Source organism: Glycine max, chromosome 1 (genome assembly GCF_000004515.6).
Source record: "Glycine max cultivar Williams 82 chromosome 1, Glycine_max_v4.0, whole genome shotgun sequence".
In the NCBI taxonomy this organism is placed as follows: domain Eukaryota; kingdom Viridiplantae; phylum Streptophyta; class Magnoliopsida; order Fabales; family Fabaceae; genus Glycine; species Glycine max.
The window spans coordinates 51,329,219-51,347,029 of record NC_016088.4 but is presented as its reverse complement, the minus strand read 5'-3'; the positions used below and the strand labels follow the sequence as shown (position 1 = coordinate 51,347,029).

The following is a 17,811-nucleotide window of genomic DNA, read 5'->3' as shown; positions in this document are numbered from 1 at the left end:
AGTGGATGAATTTGGTCACAACAATTTTAAAAAATTAATATAGGGATATTTACATATTTGAGATATCAATTTAGTAACAAATTTTTAAGAAATAATATAGTAATAGATATAAAGTTGAAAGATTAACTGTTTTTTTAGGAAAAAGATTAACTTAAATGTTTATTTCTGTTATCATTATTATATTACGTGAGCGCAAAATAATTTGTATAAACTTTTTGGCATCCTGTCTTTCAATTGTTTATTTATATTTATCAACCTCAATCTGTCACCCTCTCAAACATAAATTTGGAGAGAGAATCATATCAGTAGTGGCTTATCGAATCATGAGCTGTTACATAAGATTAATATTTATTTATTTTTTGTGGCACGGGAGGTTAAAGCATCATTGAAGCACCAACTTAAGTTACGATAATGACGTTTTATTTTATATGTGTATTGCAAGCTCTCAAAATTTCGATGGCCATAGACTTCTTCAAGTCTTCGAAGCGAATCAAATTCTACTTTTTTGTGAAAACTTTTTCACCCTTATTATATATCATATATGAATCTTTAACCTAAAACTGTCTATATTATAGTATTATACCATTATAATAACATCCGCTAAAAGATGAGTTATGCTAAAATGTGGCGTGGTCTTTTATCTGAAAGTCGATTGCTTGAAAATTGTGGTCTTGGATTACCTGAAATTTTATCAGAACACTAGAGGATTTTAATTACAGGGATCTCTCTATCTATGAAGGGTTGAAGCACCCTTGTTGTTCTGATTGTGAGAACACTGATTTTGAGATAGAAATTTACCATAATAATCGGCATTAGAATGCTGAATTTTTTTAGTCTTTTTTTATATAAAAATTAGAGATAATTTTATTTGAGTTTAGTAAGACTATTGTGAGCAATAAAATTTCTCCTTCTGTGAATTACATATCTAAGATTCAAATTAGAGACTATTAGTTAAACTAAAAGTATCATGCACCATTTGATTCATGCAATAGATAGGTGGTAGATTGATGACTCTCTAACTAATTATGTTTATATCAAAACCATGCATTCTTGATATAACGTATGGTCATGATTAACTATTTTTGCAGTTACACATACTGCTCTTGAATATATGACAGGTTCCCTCTAGATACTTCTGCTTTACAAAGTCGTTCAGAATAAATGAAATGGAAAAGCCGTTCAATGAATTAGCACAATGAACTGTGTACATATATACTTGCCAAAAGACATGGAAACCACTTGATTCCCTTCATTGAACATAATCTCCATGATTTGATTGATATTTTGACATTCTTATTGCTATTAAAAATTCCCAAGATTTAAAAGAGCTGTATATCACTTCAAATTAGTAAAGAATTTCACTTATCGTAGACCCTTTTGAAAATCACAACTTAGAATTTCCGCGCGTAGTTTATGGCCCACTGGAATTGAATTCCTTCTTGATCCAGACAATTGGTTCTCTGCATGCCTCCATGGAATATATAAACATTGTTTTAAGTATGACTGGGTGTCACAGAATTAGCGCTTTTATCCGCTCTTTTCTCTTTAGTTAGTCATGAAGGATTTTGTATATTAAGAACTATTGCTTTATAGTTTGTTAATTGCCGCCATTTCTTTTTTTAATTAAGAATATTTCTCAAAGACTAATTTCTTTCATTATATTAAGATTATTAATGTGAAGATCGGGACGACTAAAAAAAATTAATTTTCTTTTTAGTTAGTGATTCAAGATTTTGTATATTAAAAGCTATTGCTTTATAGTTTGTTAATTGCCGCCACTTCTTTTTTTAACCAAGAATATCTCTCAGAGACTAATTTCTTTCATGGTGTTAAGATTATTAATGTGGAGATTGGGACGATTAAAAAAACTTAATTTTCTCTTTAGTTAGTGACCCAAGATTTTGTATATTAAGAGCTATTGCTTTATAGTTTGTTAATTGCCACCATTTCTTTTTTCAACCAAGAATATCTCTCATAGACTAATTTCTTTCATCGTGTTAAGATTATTAATGTGGAGATTGGGACGACTAAAAAAAATAATTTTCTCTTTAGTTAGTGACCCAAGATTTTGTATATTAAGAGCTATTGCTTTATAGTTTGCTAATTGCTGCCATTTCTTTTTTTAACCAAGAATATTTCTCAGTGACTAATTTCTTTCATCGTGTTAAGATTATTAATGTAGAGATTGGGACGATTAAAAAAAACTAATTTTCTCTTTAGTTAGTGACCCAAGATTTTGTATATTAAGAGTAATTGCTTTATAGTTTGCTAATTGTCACCATTTCTTTTTTTAACCAAGAATATCTTTCAGAGACTACTTTCTTTCATCGTGTTAAGATTATTAATGTGAAGATTGGGACGACTAAAAAAAACTAATTTTAAAAAAATAACTATAATTATATCTATAACTAGTTTTGTAGTTATGATTATTTTAAATAATTTATTTTTATTTAAAAAATATTTATAAGTATAAAATTATAACTAGTTTTTATAAAACTGGTTATTTTAAATATCTTATTTTTATTTATTCATAAACGGTTATGTAATTGATTTTAGATATAACTTGTTTATTCATAACCGGTTATATATTCATATTTTAAAAACAATCAAATTATAACTAGTTATATAAAATTAATTATAGTTATAGTTATAATACCAACTTATAATCAAGTTACTTATTAATTATGGTTATAGTTATCTATGCAAATACCCAAATCATAAGCAACCCATTGGTGATCTCTAACAATATTGCTTCCTCCTAAAATCCTTTATTTCCTTCTCCTCTAATTCTATCAAGAAATCACTTAAGTTATATTGAGATTTTTAATGGTAGTGAAATAAAATATGACTTTAATGTTTATACATTGACTAAATATAATTATATATTGTTATCCAATCACAAATCACTGTTTAAATTACTTTAAAATAATTATTTTTAAAATCAACAAATTTATCATATATAATAAATTATGATTAATGAATCATTATATATAACTTTTTATACTGTCAATAAATCATCTTTCTTTCTTATTGAATATATCAAGATAAAATAATCTTTTTATCTCTTTTCACAAGACTCAAACTATAAATTAAACTTTGCCCATTTTATAATATTCAAACTATAACACTGTTTGCATTAATTATTTATTGACTTAATTACCCTCTCAAGTATCATAATTATGTAATTTTACTCATATTCCAATTTTCTCAATACCTTCTATCATACTCACAAAGTGGGTCTTAGGCTTTACTCAGCCACAGAGACACTAAACATATGTTAGGTTTGAAAATGTATTTTCACTTAAAATATATTTTTGTTTCTTCTAAAAATTTGAAAGTCTAATGTTATTCTAAATTTTTTTCTGTTTTTAATCCTTTAAATGTTTCTTTTTCATAAATAAATGCAAAAATATCACATTATTTATAATTTATTTTCTATTTGGAAGTATGTATACAGTAAAATCAAGAAAATCTTACTTTCACTGTTTCTTATTTAAATCTTTAAAAACAAGAAGTAAAAGACGAACAAAAAGAATCTTTTACAATTATTTATGAAATTAAAAAAAAGTTTTTCAAATTAAATACACCCCCAAAATTCTATCGCCGGATAACATTTTCTCGGTATGGAATTTTAAGTGATCGACCACGTTAATCATTTGGAAAATAATGGATGCCTTCTACTACTACATGCATACTTGACTTTTACATATTCTTCTAACGTAATAGTAATTTAATTGTTATGTATATATAAATAAATAAAAATTGAACTTACCTCATCTGTTTTTGGAAGGAAGAGAAAGAAACAATTTAAGAAACACATTCTTAAAATCACAGTACTCATTGATGGATGAAACAAGGGCAAGAAGAAAGAGTTTATTAGGTAAAGGAAAGTGCGCCACTTGGTTTTACATTAAGGACAAGAATTAATGTGTGATATTGTTTCTTGTTAGGTCGATCATCTTTTAGCCATACAATGGGAATGAAATACTGTGGACAATTTTTGGCACCTAGCAGTTCAGACTTTTTCCCACTATAAACCATTAAGAGCTAAATTAACCCTTAGCTTAATTAGTGGTTCAATTGATCTTGCAAAGCCTCAAGTCCTCAACAACCATGGAGGAAGATACACCACGAAAGGGAAGGGGTTGATAAATGTGGAATAGTGAGTTGGAGCACAAAAGCTGTGTTCTAGAGGCTTCAGCCAACTCAAATATACCAAGTGCGCGCCATATAGGCCCACATTTTTATCAGCTAAGTTTTCTTTTAATAGCCACACTCATATTTTTTTTATATGTTTCTAAATATTGTGGTCAGAATCAGATCATGTATTGATTACCAGCTAGTAGCTACCACCACTAGACAAAAAAAAAATAACAAAAAATAATGCTGACCCTTCTTTGGTTCTTTCCTGGTTGCCACATTTTGCATTAACTTTCCTTTTTGACATTTTGTTGGGGTTTATCCTTTGGAGGGGGCATGTAGCTGATGCTGAGCCAATCATAGTATATACTAGTAGCAGTTCCATTTTGACTGGCATAAATATAATATTTCATTGTATAGTAAATAAAATGAGTAAATTTCAATTTTAGTCTATGAAATTATAAGCAAGAATAAATTTAAGAGAAATGTCAGCGATATTTTATCTGACATTCTTATTCAAATATTTTTTTACATGATTGATTAAAATTTATTTAAAATTATAATTTTTATAAGTTTTATTTCTCATTTATTGATTTTTCTCCTAATATATATTAAATGAGAAATAAAACTTATCAAAATTGATAATTTTCAATAAATTCTAATTATTCATAAAGAGAGTCTTTGAGAGGAAAAATGTTTGAGAGTGACTAGCATTCTTCATAAATTTAATCTTCTATTTTATAAAATTATTGTTTTATTCTTCATCAAATGTTACAAAAGAAATCAATAAAAAGTAATAGAAAAATTAAAATAAATAACATTTTTCAATATTTGATAACATTAAGAACTAAAAATAAAGTCAAGGATTAAAATAAAAATATAAAATCGTTTTTGATCTCTAAAAAGAAAGTAGTTTACTAATTCAGAGAGAAGATGACATATTTAGCCTTTGGTAATTTAAAGCACTTGTGTTCATACCATATGTTTTGGTGTGAACTTGGATAGCCCAAAAGGGATTGGAATGATATCAATTTTGCTTAGTCTAAATGAAAGGACATTATATTATGGTGGAGTGGGTTAGTTAGTTTGGAACACTAATCCGTTTGCTACGCAGAAAACAGGGGGAAAAGAAGAATCTCCAAAGTTTTCAGCTTGGTGATGGTTATGGAAAAGGGTTGCATGCTTTTCTCCATATCTACAAGGTCTTTATACTTTGTTTTGGGAGATTTTGGGATCCTATGACGTGCCGCCAAAGGCTTGCATTGTCTCACAATCACCAACTCAAATCGGAAGAACGATCATTGCTTCTAGAAAAGTGCTTCCTAGAGAAGGATCTCCTCCTCCTTGAGAGTATGAAGCAAATACAAAAATCGGTGGAAACTTTTTCTTAAAACTCTTTTATGCTTTGTTTTTTTTTTTAATCACCTTAGTCCCGAAAGTGTTAAGCATGGCAATATTTTCTTTTTATCCATAAAAATCATAAATTTATAATGATTTACACACATTATTCAACCAATTAAGTTAGATTTCTTGACATTAAAAATTCTAAATAAATTTTTAAAATTTTCAACTATTGAAGTTCTTTAACTTAAGGACTTATTGTTATTTTTGTTTTTAAGCGCATCGTTTTTTATGTAACGGCAACAAGGAGGATTGAACTTAATATAATAGACGAACAATAATTTAAACAACACTTTTTAGATATTATTATTTCGTGAACCAAAATGACATTTTACCCTTTAGCTTTTTATAACAATTATATTTTCACAATATATACACACTTTAATATTAAATTTATGGTTAAAAGTTACATATTTTTATTAAGATTAAAAATTTAAAATCAATTTATTTAATTTTAAAATAAACAAACTTTCTCATAAAATCAAATTGTTCTTTTTGTTGTCGTTATCGTGAAATCACTCTCGGATTAATTTTATCGTCTATATATCGATTAAAAGAAAATATGATCTTTAAAAAAGATGTATGAAGATTTACTAATCACAGTAATTTTAGTTCATATTCAAAGATGATTCCCTTCTAGATAAGACACGAAATTATATTTAATAAAGTGTAAGAGTTACTTTTAAATAAATCAACGGGTTATGTTTTACAAAATAGGAATTTACTTGTTCACAATTCACAGCGATAACATTAATTGTCACCGTGTTAAACTTTATAAAATTATACCTTTAGTATTTTTATATAAAAAATAAAAGTTTAAAAATATTTTTAGTTCTTTAAATTTAGTATAAGTTTGTTTTTTATCATCTGAATTTAAAATTGATATTTTTAATCCTTGTTATTTGAAAAAAAAATAGTCTCTATGCTCAAATGCCCTTTAATTATATGATATCAGATCGAATGAATATTTTGAAAGAAAAATATATACGTAGTAGAATGTTTGATAATAAAAATATAAAATCAAAGTGAATTATCATATAAACAACTTGTAATTCATTATGAATGTATGTGAAGTTTCTAATAGCATTTCGACAAATGATCTAAAATAGTTAGTAATCCATTAAACTTGTGTAAATTATTCTCTTTTCATCATTAAATTCACTGCCTCCTTTAGATGGTCATCATGCTTTGCAAGCTTCACATGCCTCCTAAGTCAATAGTGGGTAATTTGCACTTTCAATATGTTTTGGTAAGAACAAACTAGTCTACTTACCTTTAATCATGTTATTTGAAAGCGAAAGCTAAGTCTACTTAACTTTCTACCAAAGTGTGATTTTGAAACCCCTTGGAGATACTTAAAATCTCATGTCTCTGGGTAATCTTTTCCAAAATGATCCCCTATGTCCAAGGTTATTTTAAACATATAGTAATAGTGTGCCACATTTAAATAATCTTCTAGGTTGAACCGTGCTTGCCATTTAGCAGACTTATCAATATATACTGTCTGCCTAATAGTATTGGCCCATTGGAGTTTCTTCCTTACTATCTCATCAACAATAATCATATTGTTTATAAATCATTGAATATGAACTCAGCAAAATGTTTTCAGTCATCAATAACTATTATAACGTTGAGTTTAGTTTCATGGTTCAATAGAAGCTATTGAACTTATCAAAACTTAATTTCTCAATTTACTATTTTTTTTCTTAATTTTTAATCGCAAATTTTAGCTATGATAAACTTTATTATCAATAAGTACTGTAATATCAATGAATAATGAGTTTGATAAAAAAAAATGACAAATTTTAGTAAATTGTTGAAGGTAGAAACTTTTTAAGAAAATCTATTAGTTGAAATGCTATTTTAAGTAATGTTTAAAACAATTTACAAGTTAGTAAAAGAAAATCATTTACATATCAAGCACTTTTATTCTAATCAAATAAAATGTAAAATAATTTATCAAACACACTCTAATCGAATGTCATCAGTGATGACAACATTAGAGGCATTTGATTAGGAAGCTCATTTTGAAAAGTTACTAACTTTAAACTGTTGATTTGGTAAGCTAGTAGAAATATAACATAACTTATCTTATAAGTTAGGAGCTATACATTTTATTCCTTCAATTTTACCCCATTTAATTTCTAAACCTAGAAATTTCTTGGTCATTGGGGTTTCTTAATTGTCCCCTTTTTGCATGTAGTTGTGGTTCAAATGACGCCCCAAGGGAAGATGGGTGGCAAATGTGGCATCTGATGAAAGCCATAAGCGTCATGGATAAGGAATAAAATCAGCCCTCTTTCTACTGCACTGCCACACAAAAGAGCCTCATGACACAACACAATGAAATTTAAAAAGTATAAGGTTGATTTGTCCTTCATTAATTATATTTTTTTATTCGTAAATCAAATTATATTTATAATAATTCACGCATTTTATTCAATTGACTAAATTAAATTTCTTCTCATTAGTTAATGGTACTTACATTAACTTGCCTTTCTTATATAGTGTTCTTGTAATTGTATTAGATTTTCTAATAAGTGAAATCGACATACTTGGTCAATCTTAATTAGTCCCCATAAAATCCAACTTGTGTTCTACAATGTTATTATAAAAGAAAACTTACAAGCTACTTGATTTAGTTAAAATTATTTGATAAAATTAACTGATAAATATAAAGTAATATAAAAAGACATATTTAATTATGAGGTAAAAAGAGATTTCATCATTTCAAATAAATTAATATGAACAAAAATAAAGCAAAAAAAAACATATAAACTAGAAGCTGAAAACTTGTATCATAAATAAATTTTATCTCTTTAGGCGAAGTTTTACTAGCACTTATCAGTATCAGTCTTCGCTTTTCTTTAGTACAGTATAATATTGGAATGCGATAAAAGATGTTCTCAATGTATGTCTAATATGAATGCATTATGAATATAAAAGAATGCATTTTTGGGGGGTACAGAAAAGAATGCATTTTGTTAATAAACAATATGTTATGATATTATTAATAAATCATCAATGTATTGATACGCACACACTCACTATATATTGAAAACTTCACACACAGAGAGGCTTCTCTGTCTGACACGCAGGCCAAGCCTAAACATAAACAAGTTGGAATCTCTCCGATGTGTTACTTTATAAGCTCATAGCTTCTGCAGTGACTTATGGCAGAAAACAAAGATGAAATCTATTCTGAAAGTTCTGAATGTTCACCAGGCTCAACCTCTCCAATGGGTAGCAAGTGCAGATACTTGTTTCATAGATTATGCGCTTGTGCCACTTCATGGAACAAAAACAGCACCCCAAAGGGTCGAAGAATTTTCCACAGAGATGTGGAAAAAGAAGAATTCCAGTATGCTAGTAGTCACTGTCTCTCTTCCTACTATAGTGTTTTTGTGGTTCGACTAGCAATCATGGTCAGTGATTTTTTCCCTTAAATTTTGCTAGTAACTCAAAGATTAACATGTAGAAATATATTCTTATTTCTTACTTATATTAGAAATTACATAAGTGAAGCCAAGAAACTAGTTGTGAAGAAAAGACTGCAAAATCACTAACCACACTATTTTGTTTTCATGCAGGTGATGCTAGCCATCTTGATTGGGTTGCTCACTATACTGACATGGCATTTCACCAAGATTTATACAGCAAAATCACTTAGCAGTTTGGCATATGGTTTGCGTTATGAACTTCTGCAACGCCCTGTTTTGAGGATGTGGAATATTTTAAACTCTACTTCTGAAATTACTACAGCTCAAGTCAAACTGTCTCAGTATGTGATAAGACGTCACAGCAACCCTGCGACTCAAGCAGAGCAAGTTGAGGTTGAATCTAAGACACGTCCTTTAATAAATACAAAGTTAAATTTAATACTTGAATCATGTACTATTATTTTGATGATTACTACACATCAAGTTCTTGATAAATTAGATATTAATAGCTATGTTATATGTCAAAATGAAATTTCTAATTATATAACGAAGTATCGACTGATTTTTAAATTGCAGCAAATTTTAGATTTGAGTAGTTGATTTACTCGATCAGAACTTTCAATCTAACAGTTTGAACTGATCAAACTCAACATCATAAAATTTATTAAGTGGATTCTTGTGTTTGATACAATATTAGCACTTACCATATTAACCAATTATGTCTTGCTTATTTGTAATGTTGTAACTCTAGCAGCTGTATGAAGCGATGAGGGCTGTAACATGGGCGTTATTTGCTAGTCGGAAAGCTCTAAACTCTATAACTATCAACTATAAGAACGGATTTGTTCAAGCATTCCATAGAGATCTGAAGGACAACAACACATTTTACATCTATTCTGATCTTTCAAATTACTCCATGGGTGCTAGCAACTCTAATGCGGTCAATTCCATTTCAAAGTATCGAGCTTGGGATGTTCGTGGTAACTATTCTGCAATCTGGTACCGTGAACCACTTGACCCTGTGAGTGGTGAGAAGATTGGAAAAGCTATGAAAATTGCACCTGAAGACTTGATCAACATAGCTGGCCTTTCCCAAGTGCCTGATGGCGTAGCTTCGTGGCACGTCGCGGTGAGCAAGTTCACAGATTCACCATTGCTTTCAGCAGCATTACCAGTTTGGGACTCTTCTAATAAGACTATTATGGCAGTTGTGGGGGTAACAACTGCACTTTATAGTGTAGGACAATTAATGAGAGAGCTAGTTGAGATGCACAGTGGCCATATGTATTTGACATCTCAAGAGGGTTATTTACTCGCAACTTCCACAAGTGCACCTCTACTGGCAACTTCAACAAAGCCTCCTAAGCTTAAGATGGCTGTTGACTGTGAAGACAACGTGATTCGACTGGGAGCTGAGTGGTTACAGAGAACTTATGGGAACAATTTTCCTCCAAGTCATGACATTCATGTAGAGAATGTCAAGCTAGGCCACCAGAGATATTACATTGACTCATTCGTCCTAAATTTGAAGAGACTTCCTTTGGTAAGTTAGAAGATACTGCACCTATTCCTTACATTTGATCTTGCAAATAACATTACTTTTGATGATAAGGTAGAATATTGTAGGAAAAATTTATGCCTCTATTTCATTTCTGTTTTGAGTAACCAACTACACTTTGTACAGGTAGGTGTGATCATCATACCAAGAAAGTATATCATGGGGCAGGTAGATGAAAGAGCCTACAAAACGTTGGTTATTCTGATATCTGCGTCATTATGTATTTTAGTCATTGGATGCGTTTGCATTTTGATATTGACAAATGGAGTATCAAAGGAAATGAATCTAAGAGCAGAACTGATAAATCAACTGGAAGCAAGAAGAAAAGCAGAGGCATCAAGTAACTATAAAAGTCAATTCCTTGCAAACATGAGGTTTGTATTTCAAGTATAGTTTTGGAAACACATAAAAGAAGAGCTTGCTTTATCCAATTTATGATCTAAGTTTAATATTTAGAGAACAAGGAACAATTTATCCACCAATAACCAATGGCTCGAAGGAATCTGAGGCAACTAAATTTATAATATTACATGCAATTCTATAACTTATTGTGTTCTGAAACAAGTTGATTGGTTACTATAAACTAGATCCTATTTATGACACTGTACCCAGGCTATCCTAATGACCAATCTTTTCATTACGTTTACAAGTCTGAGATGATCTTTCCATTGAGAATTAACAAATGTGCTTCATGGTTTCTTTCTTTGGTGTATTACAGTCATGAACTGAGGACACCTATGGCAGCAGTTATTGGGTTGCTTGACATTCTTATATCAGATGACTGTCTCACAAATGAACAATATTCAACAGTTACTCAAATAAGAAAATGCTCAACTGCTCTGCTCCGCCTTCTTAATAACATATTGGATCTGAGTAAGGTGAGATATTAGCTAAACATTTTGTTCAAGAATAATTAAAAACTAATTCCAGGTTTCTTTACCACTACACTTCTGCCAAAAACTTCCTAATATTATGAAGACTTTAGGTGGAATCTGGAAAACTGGTCCTAGAAGATGCCGAATTTGACTTGGGAAGGGAACTTGAAGGGCTTGTAGATATGTTTTCTGTTCAGTGCATTAACCATAATGTGGAGACTGTTTTAGACCTGTCTGGTATGATCCTCATTTTGAAAATAGATGATTAGAAGTTCTTTTAACAAGCTTTTAATGCATCTAGCCAATAACTGTTATCCTGCAGATGACATGCCAAAGTTAGTTAAGGGTGATTCTGCAAGGGTGGTTCAAATATTTGCAAATCTGATCAACAATTCAATCAAGTTTACTCCATGTAAGTCAAAAATTTAACGTTCTAGTTTTGTTACCTTAAAGGTAATGAAAAAAATATGAAAATGTTTAGCAGCTTGAAATAAAAATAAGTGTCGCAAAAATTTAAAATTGCTTAATTGGAAATGACTTCCATGTTCATCCCCCAAAATTCTGTCACAAATTTAAACATTAGCCGGTTCCATTGCATTTCCTGAAGTATGAGGTTAGAAGGTGATAAAAAAGGCTTCTTCTTTTCAGGCGTGTTTCTCTTATGAGGAGTACTACATAATGACTGGACTACAATTTGAGAGTTAGTTTTGGTTGTTTTGTAGTTAGCTCCTACATTGTGTAAGTTGTCAATCATTTGTGGGTTATCTGAATCCTATTCTTTCCTTCTATAATGAATTTTATCTAAATTTCTTCAACAAAGTATGGAGCGATGATCTTTTGGTTTTATTCATTATTTAAAAAATAAGTATCATTTTATTTAAATACATCACATTAATGTGTGGAAGCTTGATGGTGATCTTCTGTTGCTGAAGAAATTTGTGATCATATCAACATTCATTAGCATGTTCCCTCAAAATCCCAAAGAATTTTAAATGAGTCTATGGCTATGCATCAATAAAGCTCTGATAGAAGACTAATCTAAACTCTTTCGAATGTGTTGCAGCGGGTCATATTATTCTGCGAGGATGGTGTGAAAACCCAAATTCTTCCATTGGTAGTCCAAATTTTCCTCTTGACCAGAAGAAATCACGGAGTCTACAAAAGTGCAGAGAGAGGCCAAATGCAAACCATGCTAAGAGAACATCTATAAAAGATAAGAAAGTGATACTTTGGTTTGAAGTTGACGACACAGGCTGTGGTATGAACCTAAAACCTTGTCTGAGAAACAAAACAGAACCGTCCCTTTTGTATCAAAATAAGAAGCAATCCAAGTATAAACCACAATGATTTTCTTCCTATGTATGTGATATAGGTATTGACCCAAGCAAATGGGATTCTGTGTTTGAAAGCTTTGAGCAAGCTGATCCATCAACTACACGACTGTAAGAAATTTAAATTTTCAACAAAGATAAAGTCTTATATAACTTACTTTTAGCTAACAAGTGAACATGATATATCTTTAAAAAACAAATGAATATGATATTATTATATGAGATTGTTATTAAATGTCATTAAACTTCAAAATTAATATGAAACTTATATCAAATGGTTTAAAAGCTTTTTGAATGCTTTGGGCTGAAGATTTATGGAGTTCTGAAACCTTTACTCATTTCAGGCATGGAGGCACTGGTCTTGGTCTTTGCATTGTGAGAAACTTGGTGAGTAAGACCCTTAATGTATAAAGTTTCACATTAGTAAAGTACTCTTACCGTTCATAATGAATGTGTCCAATGAAAAGCAAAAGCAGAAAATGTGTCTGCACTGGACAAATATATGAACACATCATTTAGAAAGTGAAGCATTAATCAGCTACTTGTATTAAAAGAACAATAACAAGAGCATTGTCATTTATTTTAGAAGAGTATGGTTTCATGACACGGTTTATCAATTCCCTTTGTATGTGTCCTTTCTCTTTCTGAAATAAATTGTGTGATCACTACTATAATTCCCTTTGTATGGTGTCATAACAAGAGCATTGTCCTTTCTCTTTCTGAATATAATTTCCTTTGATCTGATCACTACTACTGTGGGGTGGCAGGTTAACAAGATGGGTGGAGACATCAGGGTTGTCAAAAAGGAGGGCTCAGGAACACTGATGCGATTATGCTTGCTTCTCAGTGAGCCAATGGATGTCACAGAACAACAGTGTGCAGTAGATTTGACAGACAATGGCTTAGTGGTGAGTAGAATCACTCTTCTGGGCCAATATTATTTGATATGAGAAATATTATATGGTTATGTGCATGTTTGTGTATGTGATAGACTATGCATTACTGAGACTCCAAAAAAGGAAATTCTTTTGCACAGTTGAAAACAGTGCAACTGCTGCTGCAGTCTTTCAGTTGACTTTGAAAGCACCAAAGCAAATGCAGAATGGCATCAGTCTTTTCTGTACCACTGTATCCTATAACAGGATATAGTTTTGTTAAAGATAGAAGACATCTTGGTGATATGTTATCATTTAACTCTGACTTCTGTATTGATTTTTGCATTAAATATTTAAAAATTAAAATTACATATAGTTCATCTTGAAAATGTGCATTTTACTAAATGCAAATGCATGTGCCATGTGGTCATGTTAGTCAGACCCTATATCATATCTACAATAAAGAGAAAATCACTGGAAGGATAATAAGCAGGTTCTTAAATAACTGTCAATGCAGGTACTGCTTGCACTGCATGGCAACATGAGTCGATTAATTACATCCAAGTGGCTACAGAAAAACGGGGTGTGCACAATGGAAGCATCTGACTGGAACGGACTAACTCAAATTTTGAGGGAACTCTTTCATGCAAGAAGTTCAGTTCATAATACTGACTTTGATGCACACTATCCAGCAAAAGAGGAATTGAAGTCTAAACTACTCAACATAGGAGATATGAGGAACCCGGTTTTTGTCATTGTTGTTGACATTGGACTACTTGATTTGAGTACAGATATATGGAAGGAACAGTTTAACTTCCTTCACAGGTACTTTGGTAGAGCAAAGTTTGTATGGATGCTAAATCATGACACTTCCAATACCGTAAAGATGGAGCTCCGTAGGAAAGGGCATGTACTTATGGTCAACAAACCCCTTTACAAAGCAAAAATGATTCAAATTTTGGAAGCTGTCATAAAGGAGAGAAATCTTGAGCTACAAAAGAAAAACATGACTGCTCCAAGGACCACAATGAAAGAGGGTGATTTGCATGAGTTTCTTGAGATTGATTCCACTCATTTTGATGGTGCTAGCTCTGATGATTCTGACATACCTGAAACAGGTGGTTCTAATCCTGTTAGTGCTAATGGAGATAAACCAGCTGAGAAGCTAGCCAAATCTCATGCCTCATCACCATACCATATGAATAACTGCCTAGTTAAATTAACAAATGAAAATGAATGTTTGGAAAAACATAATTTGAGGAAAGAAGAATCTTCTAGCCCCAGCTCAAATTCTGCCTCTGAAGACAACCAACCTAAATCACTGTCCACCAAAGAATTATCATCCATTTCAACAGAAGATCAGGAGGAAGATTCTGAATGTGGGGAAACAAATACGGTCACCAGCTCAAGTAAAGCAGTAGATGGAAAAAAATCTCTTGAGGGCCTAAAGATTTTGCTTGCAGAAGATACACCAGTACTTCAAAGGGTTGCTACCATAATGCTTGAAAAAATGGGAGCTGATGTTGTTGCTGTAGGTGATGGACAACAGGCAGTAGATGCTCTCAATTGCATGTTCGCTGCTGAAGATTGTAGAAGGGAATCACTCCAGAAGGAAAGAAACACGAGATCTCAAACAGAGATTTCGACTTGTCGTCCTTATGACTTGATCCTAATGGATTGTCAGGTATGAGCTAGAAAAAAAAAATGCATATCTTTAATTTTAATAGTTTTAGGAGCACAGATCTTGCCAATAAAAGAATACCAACAGAGTTACCATAAAATTTTAAGATTTAATTATACTTTTGGTTCATTTATTATTATCATTTTGCAAATTTAGTTCTTTCATCTTTTTAATAAAAATGTTGATGTGACAACTCTGTTGTACTGTTATGTGAGCGTATCCATGCTAATGTGACAGTGTAATAAAGAGTTACTCCAACAACATTTCAGTTAAATATTATATATCAAATTAATGAGAAAAAATCATAATTACACAGTTAAAATAATAAGAGATCAAATTCACAAAATAAAAATGAGAGAATCAAATTTTACTAAAAATGATAGTAAATAAAAAAAGTATAATTAAGCCAAATGTTAATATATATGATAAGATAACTTCTTTTTTTTTCTTTTTTACAGCAAGTGAAAATGAGCTTTAATATTTTGATTCTTTGCTTCTTTGTGGAAACAGATGCCAAAGATGGATGGTTATGAGGCAACAAAAGCAATAAGGAAATCAGAAGTGGGAACAAGCATGCACATTCCCATTGTTGCTCTTACAGCACATGCAATGTCATGTGATGAAGCCAAATGCCTGGAGGTGGGCATGGATGCTTACTTAACAAAGCCAATAGACTTCAAAATGATGGTGTCCACCATTCTTTCACTCACTAAAAGAACATCTTGACTTATCTCTCATAAGGCCCAAACTAACAAAGAGTTGGCTCAGGCAGCCTAGAAATGTATAGAAGTAGTTTAACGCATATATATAAACATTAAAAAAAACATAGCTTGACATGTATTCTAGAAATATAATCCAATTTTCCTGAATCTCACTCCCATTTAGTAGCTAGTGCTCTATTGTGTGTGCATAGAGAACTGCAATGTGCAGAAGGAAAAATTATATTTTTACCCAATTTCTGAATTACTATTTTACATATTGCCTGATTGAAATAAATAAATATATTAAGGCTGAAGGAGTGCGGGTCCCCTTCATAAATATGTAAGCAATCTGCCTTGAATTTTGATTATGAGTATTACGTCGAGAAGTTTTAAGAGTGCATGTAAGTATTATTTTTGTGTCCCTTCATTAGATTCAAGACAATAGGATATCAAATTGATATTATTATCATACACTTATGTAATAATGAATTAGAATAGATTATTGGCTTAGTTGCAATTTGTCTCCAAAGTTTCATAATGTTGAGAATTTTGTTTCCTACAACATTTTTTTTGCGAATTTCGTCACCAAATCTAAAAACATAGCAGATTTTGCCCCCTTGTAGACACTAGACATTTTGTGACATTTTTTCCTTCAAACCACCGCAACACAATTGTGTGACGATTTTTTCATTAATTGTGACAGTTTTTTTTATAGAAACAAAATTTGTGATGAAATTGAGGGGTCAAATTTGTTGGGAAAAAATTGCAACATTACAAAATTTTAGGGGCAAAAGCTACAATTAAACCTAGATTATTTCACAATGATTATGCAATAAATTATTCACTTAGATATACCCCTTCAAATTTAGGGTGCGATTTCTCATATTAGATTTTTTATTAGAGATGGCAATCTCACTGGAAGGAGGTGAAGAAAAATTGTTAATGACCTGAGTGGAACTTTGATATCATATCTTATTGATTAGAAGTTTAATTTATATTTTATAATGATATTATTAGTTTTCATGTCCTTTTTTTAACATTAGGTTTTTTTATTTTTTTGTTTCTGGGAAATTAGTGCAGAGTATTCATCAACTATATGTATGATTAATTTTTACTAAAAAAATCTAATTAATTATATTTAGTAAAGTTTTAAAAAAATAAAAAGACTAAATTCTAGAAATAAATATATTATCAAGACTAAAAGGGAAATTAAGTCTATTTTTTACAACCGAAGAATCTTCTTTTTTTCAACCCACTAACTTTTAAAAAATTAAGAAATGATCCTCACAAGTGACTCTAATTTTTTACATTTCACCCACGTTATTTTTTTTATTAAGCCATAATTATCTGAATTATAAAAAAATAAGAAATTTATTTGCACTGATTTTTTATAAAATAAAAATTTGAAAATTAAAAGCATTGTCAAATTTCATCTCATATTCATCTTATCCAATTCAATCATAATCGTCTTTAATGGAAATACTTGTGATCTAAAAGAAAAATCTAGATTCATCCGCAAATATGCAACGTGTTGGTTCGTATATGCAAATTATGTTGAGCGGTATGTTCACTTGTTGAGCATTTTTTAGAACCGAAAAGGACTGATTTATTATATATATTTGACTTTAGTTGTGAATATTTTATTTAACTCTCTCAAATCCAAACTTATGGTTGGACAAAAATAATAGTTTTTTTTTCAATTCATTAATGATAATTTTCAAGAGTTAAACAAAGTAAAACTTAACGAGTGAGGGTGTCTTTGAATTACAATTGCATCCAACTAAATTCACATTAAACTTAATTCACTAG

General features: G+C 30.6%; 1 protein-coding gene across 2 annotated transcripts; it reads left to right on the top strand.

Moving 5' to 3' along the window:
• Nucleotides 1-8,583: 8,583 nt before the first annotated feature.
• LOC100814068 (histidine kinase 1) lies at nt 8,584-16,256 on the top strand. 2 transcript variants are annotated; one of them, XM_006573485.3, is made up of 13 exons: nt 8,584-8,966; nt 9,132-9,374; nt 9,736-10,524; nt 10,666-10,913; nt 11,258-11,417; nt 11,525-11,651; nt 11,737-11,826; nt 12,478-12,672; nt 12,787-12,856; nt 13,090-13,132; nt 13,513-13,653; nt 14,138-15,304; nt 15,812-16,256. In XM_006573485.3, exons 1-13 carry the CDS (start codon nt 8,715-8,717, stop codon nt 16,025-16,027), a joined length of 3,741 nt encoding a protein of 1,246 aa, XP_006573548.1. In that variant the 5' UTR covers nt 8,584-8,714; the 3' UTR covers nt 16,028-16,256. The 2 variants fall into 2 exon arrangements, with proteins under 2 accessions (XP_006573548.1, XP_014631163.1); XM_014775677.2 differs by having other exon boundaries at nt 8,610-8,966; nt 9,733-10,524.
• Nucleotides 16,257-17,811: the final 1,555 nt, after the last annotated feature.

Excerpts from the sequence above, each read along its gene's own strand:
- LOC100814068 (XM_014775677.2), top strand. The coding sequence starts at position 8,715 with ATGGCAGAAAACAAAGATGAAATCTATTCTGAAAGTTCTGAATGTTCA. Across the intron at positions 13,654-14,137 it reads TGACAGACAATGGCTTAGTG|GTACTGCTTGCACTGCATGG; the intron begins GTGAGTAGAATC and ends CTGTCAATGCAG. Across the intron at positions 15,305-15,811 it reads TGATCCTAATGGATTGTCAG|ATGCCAAAGATGGATGGTTA; the intron begins GTATGAGCTAGA and ends TTGTGGAAACAG.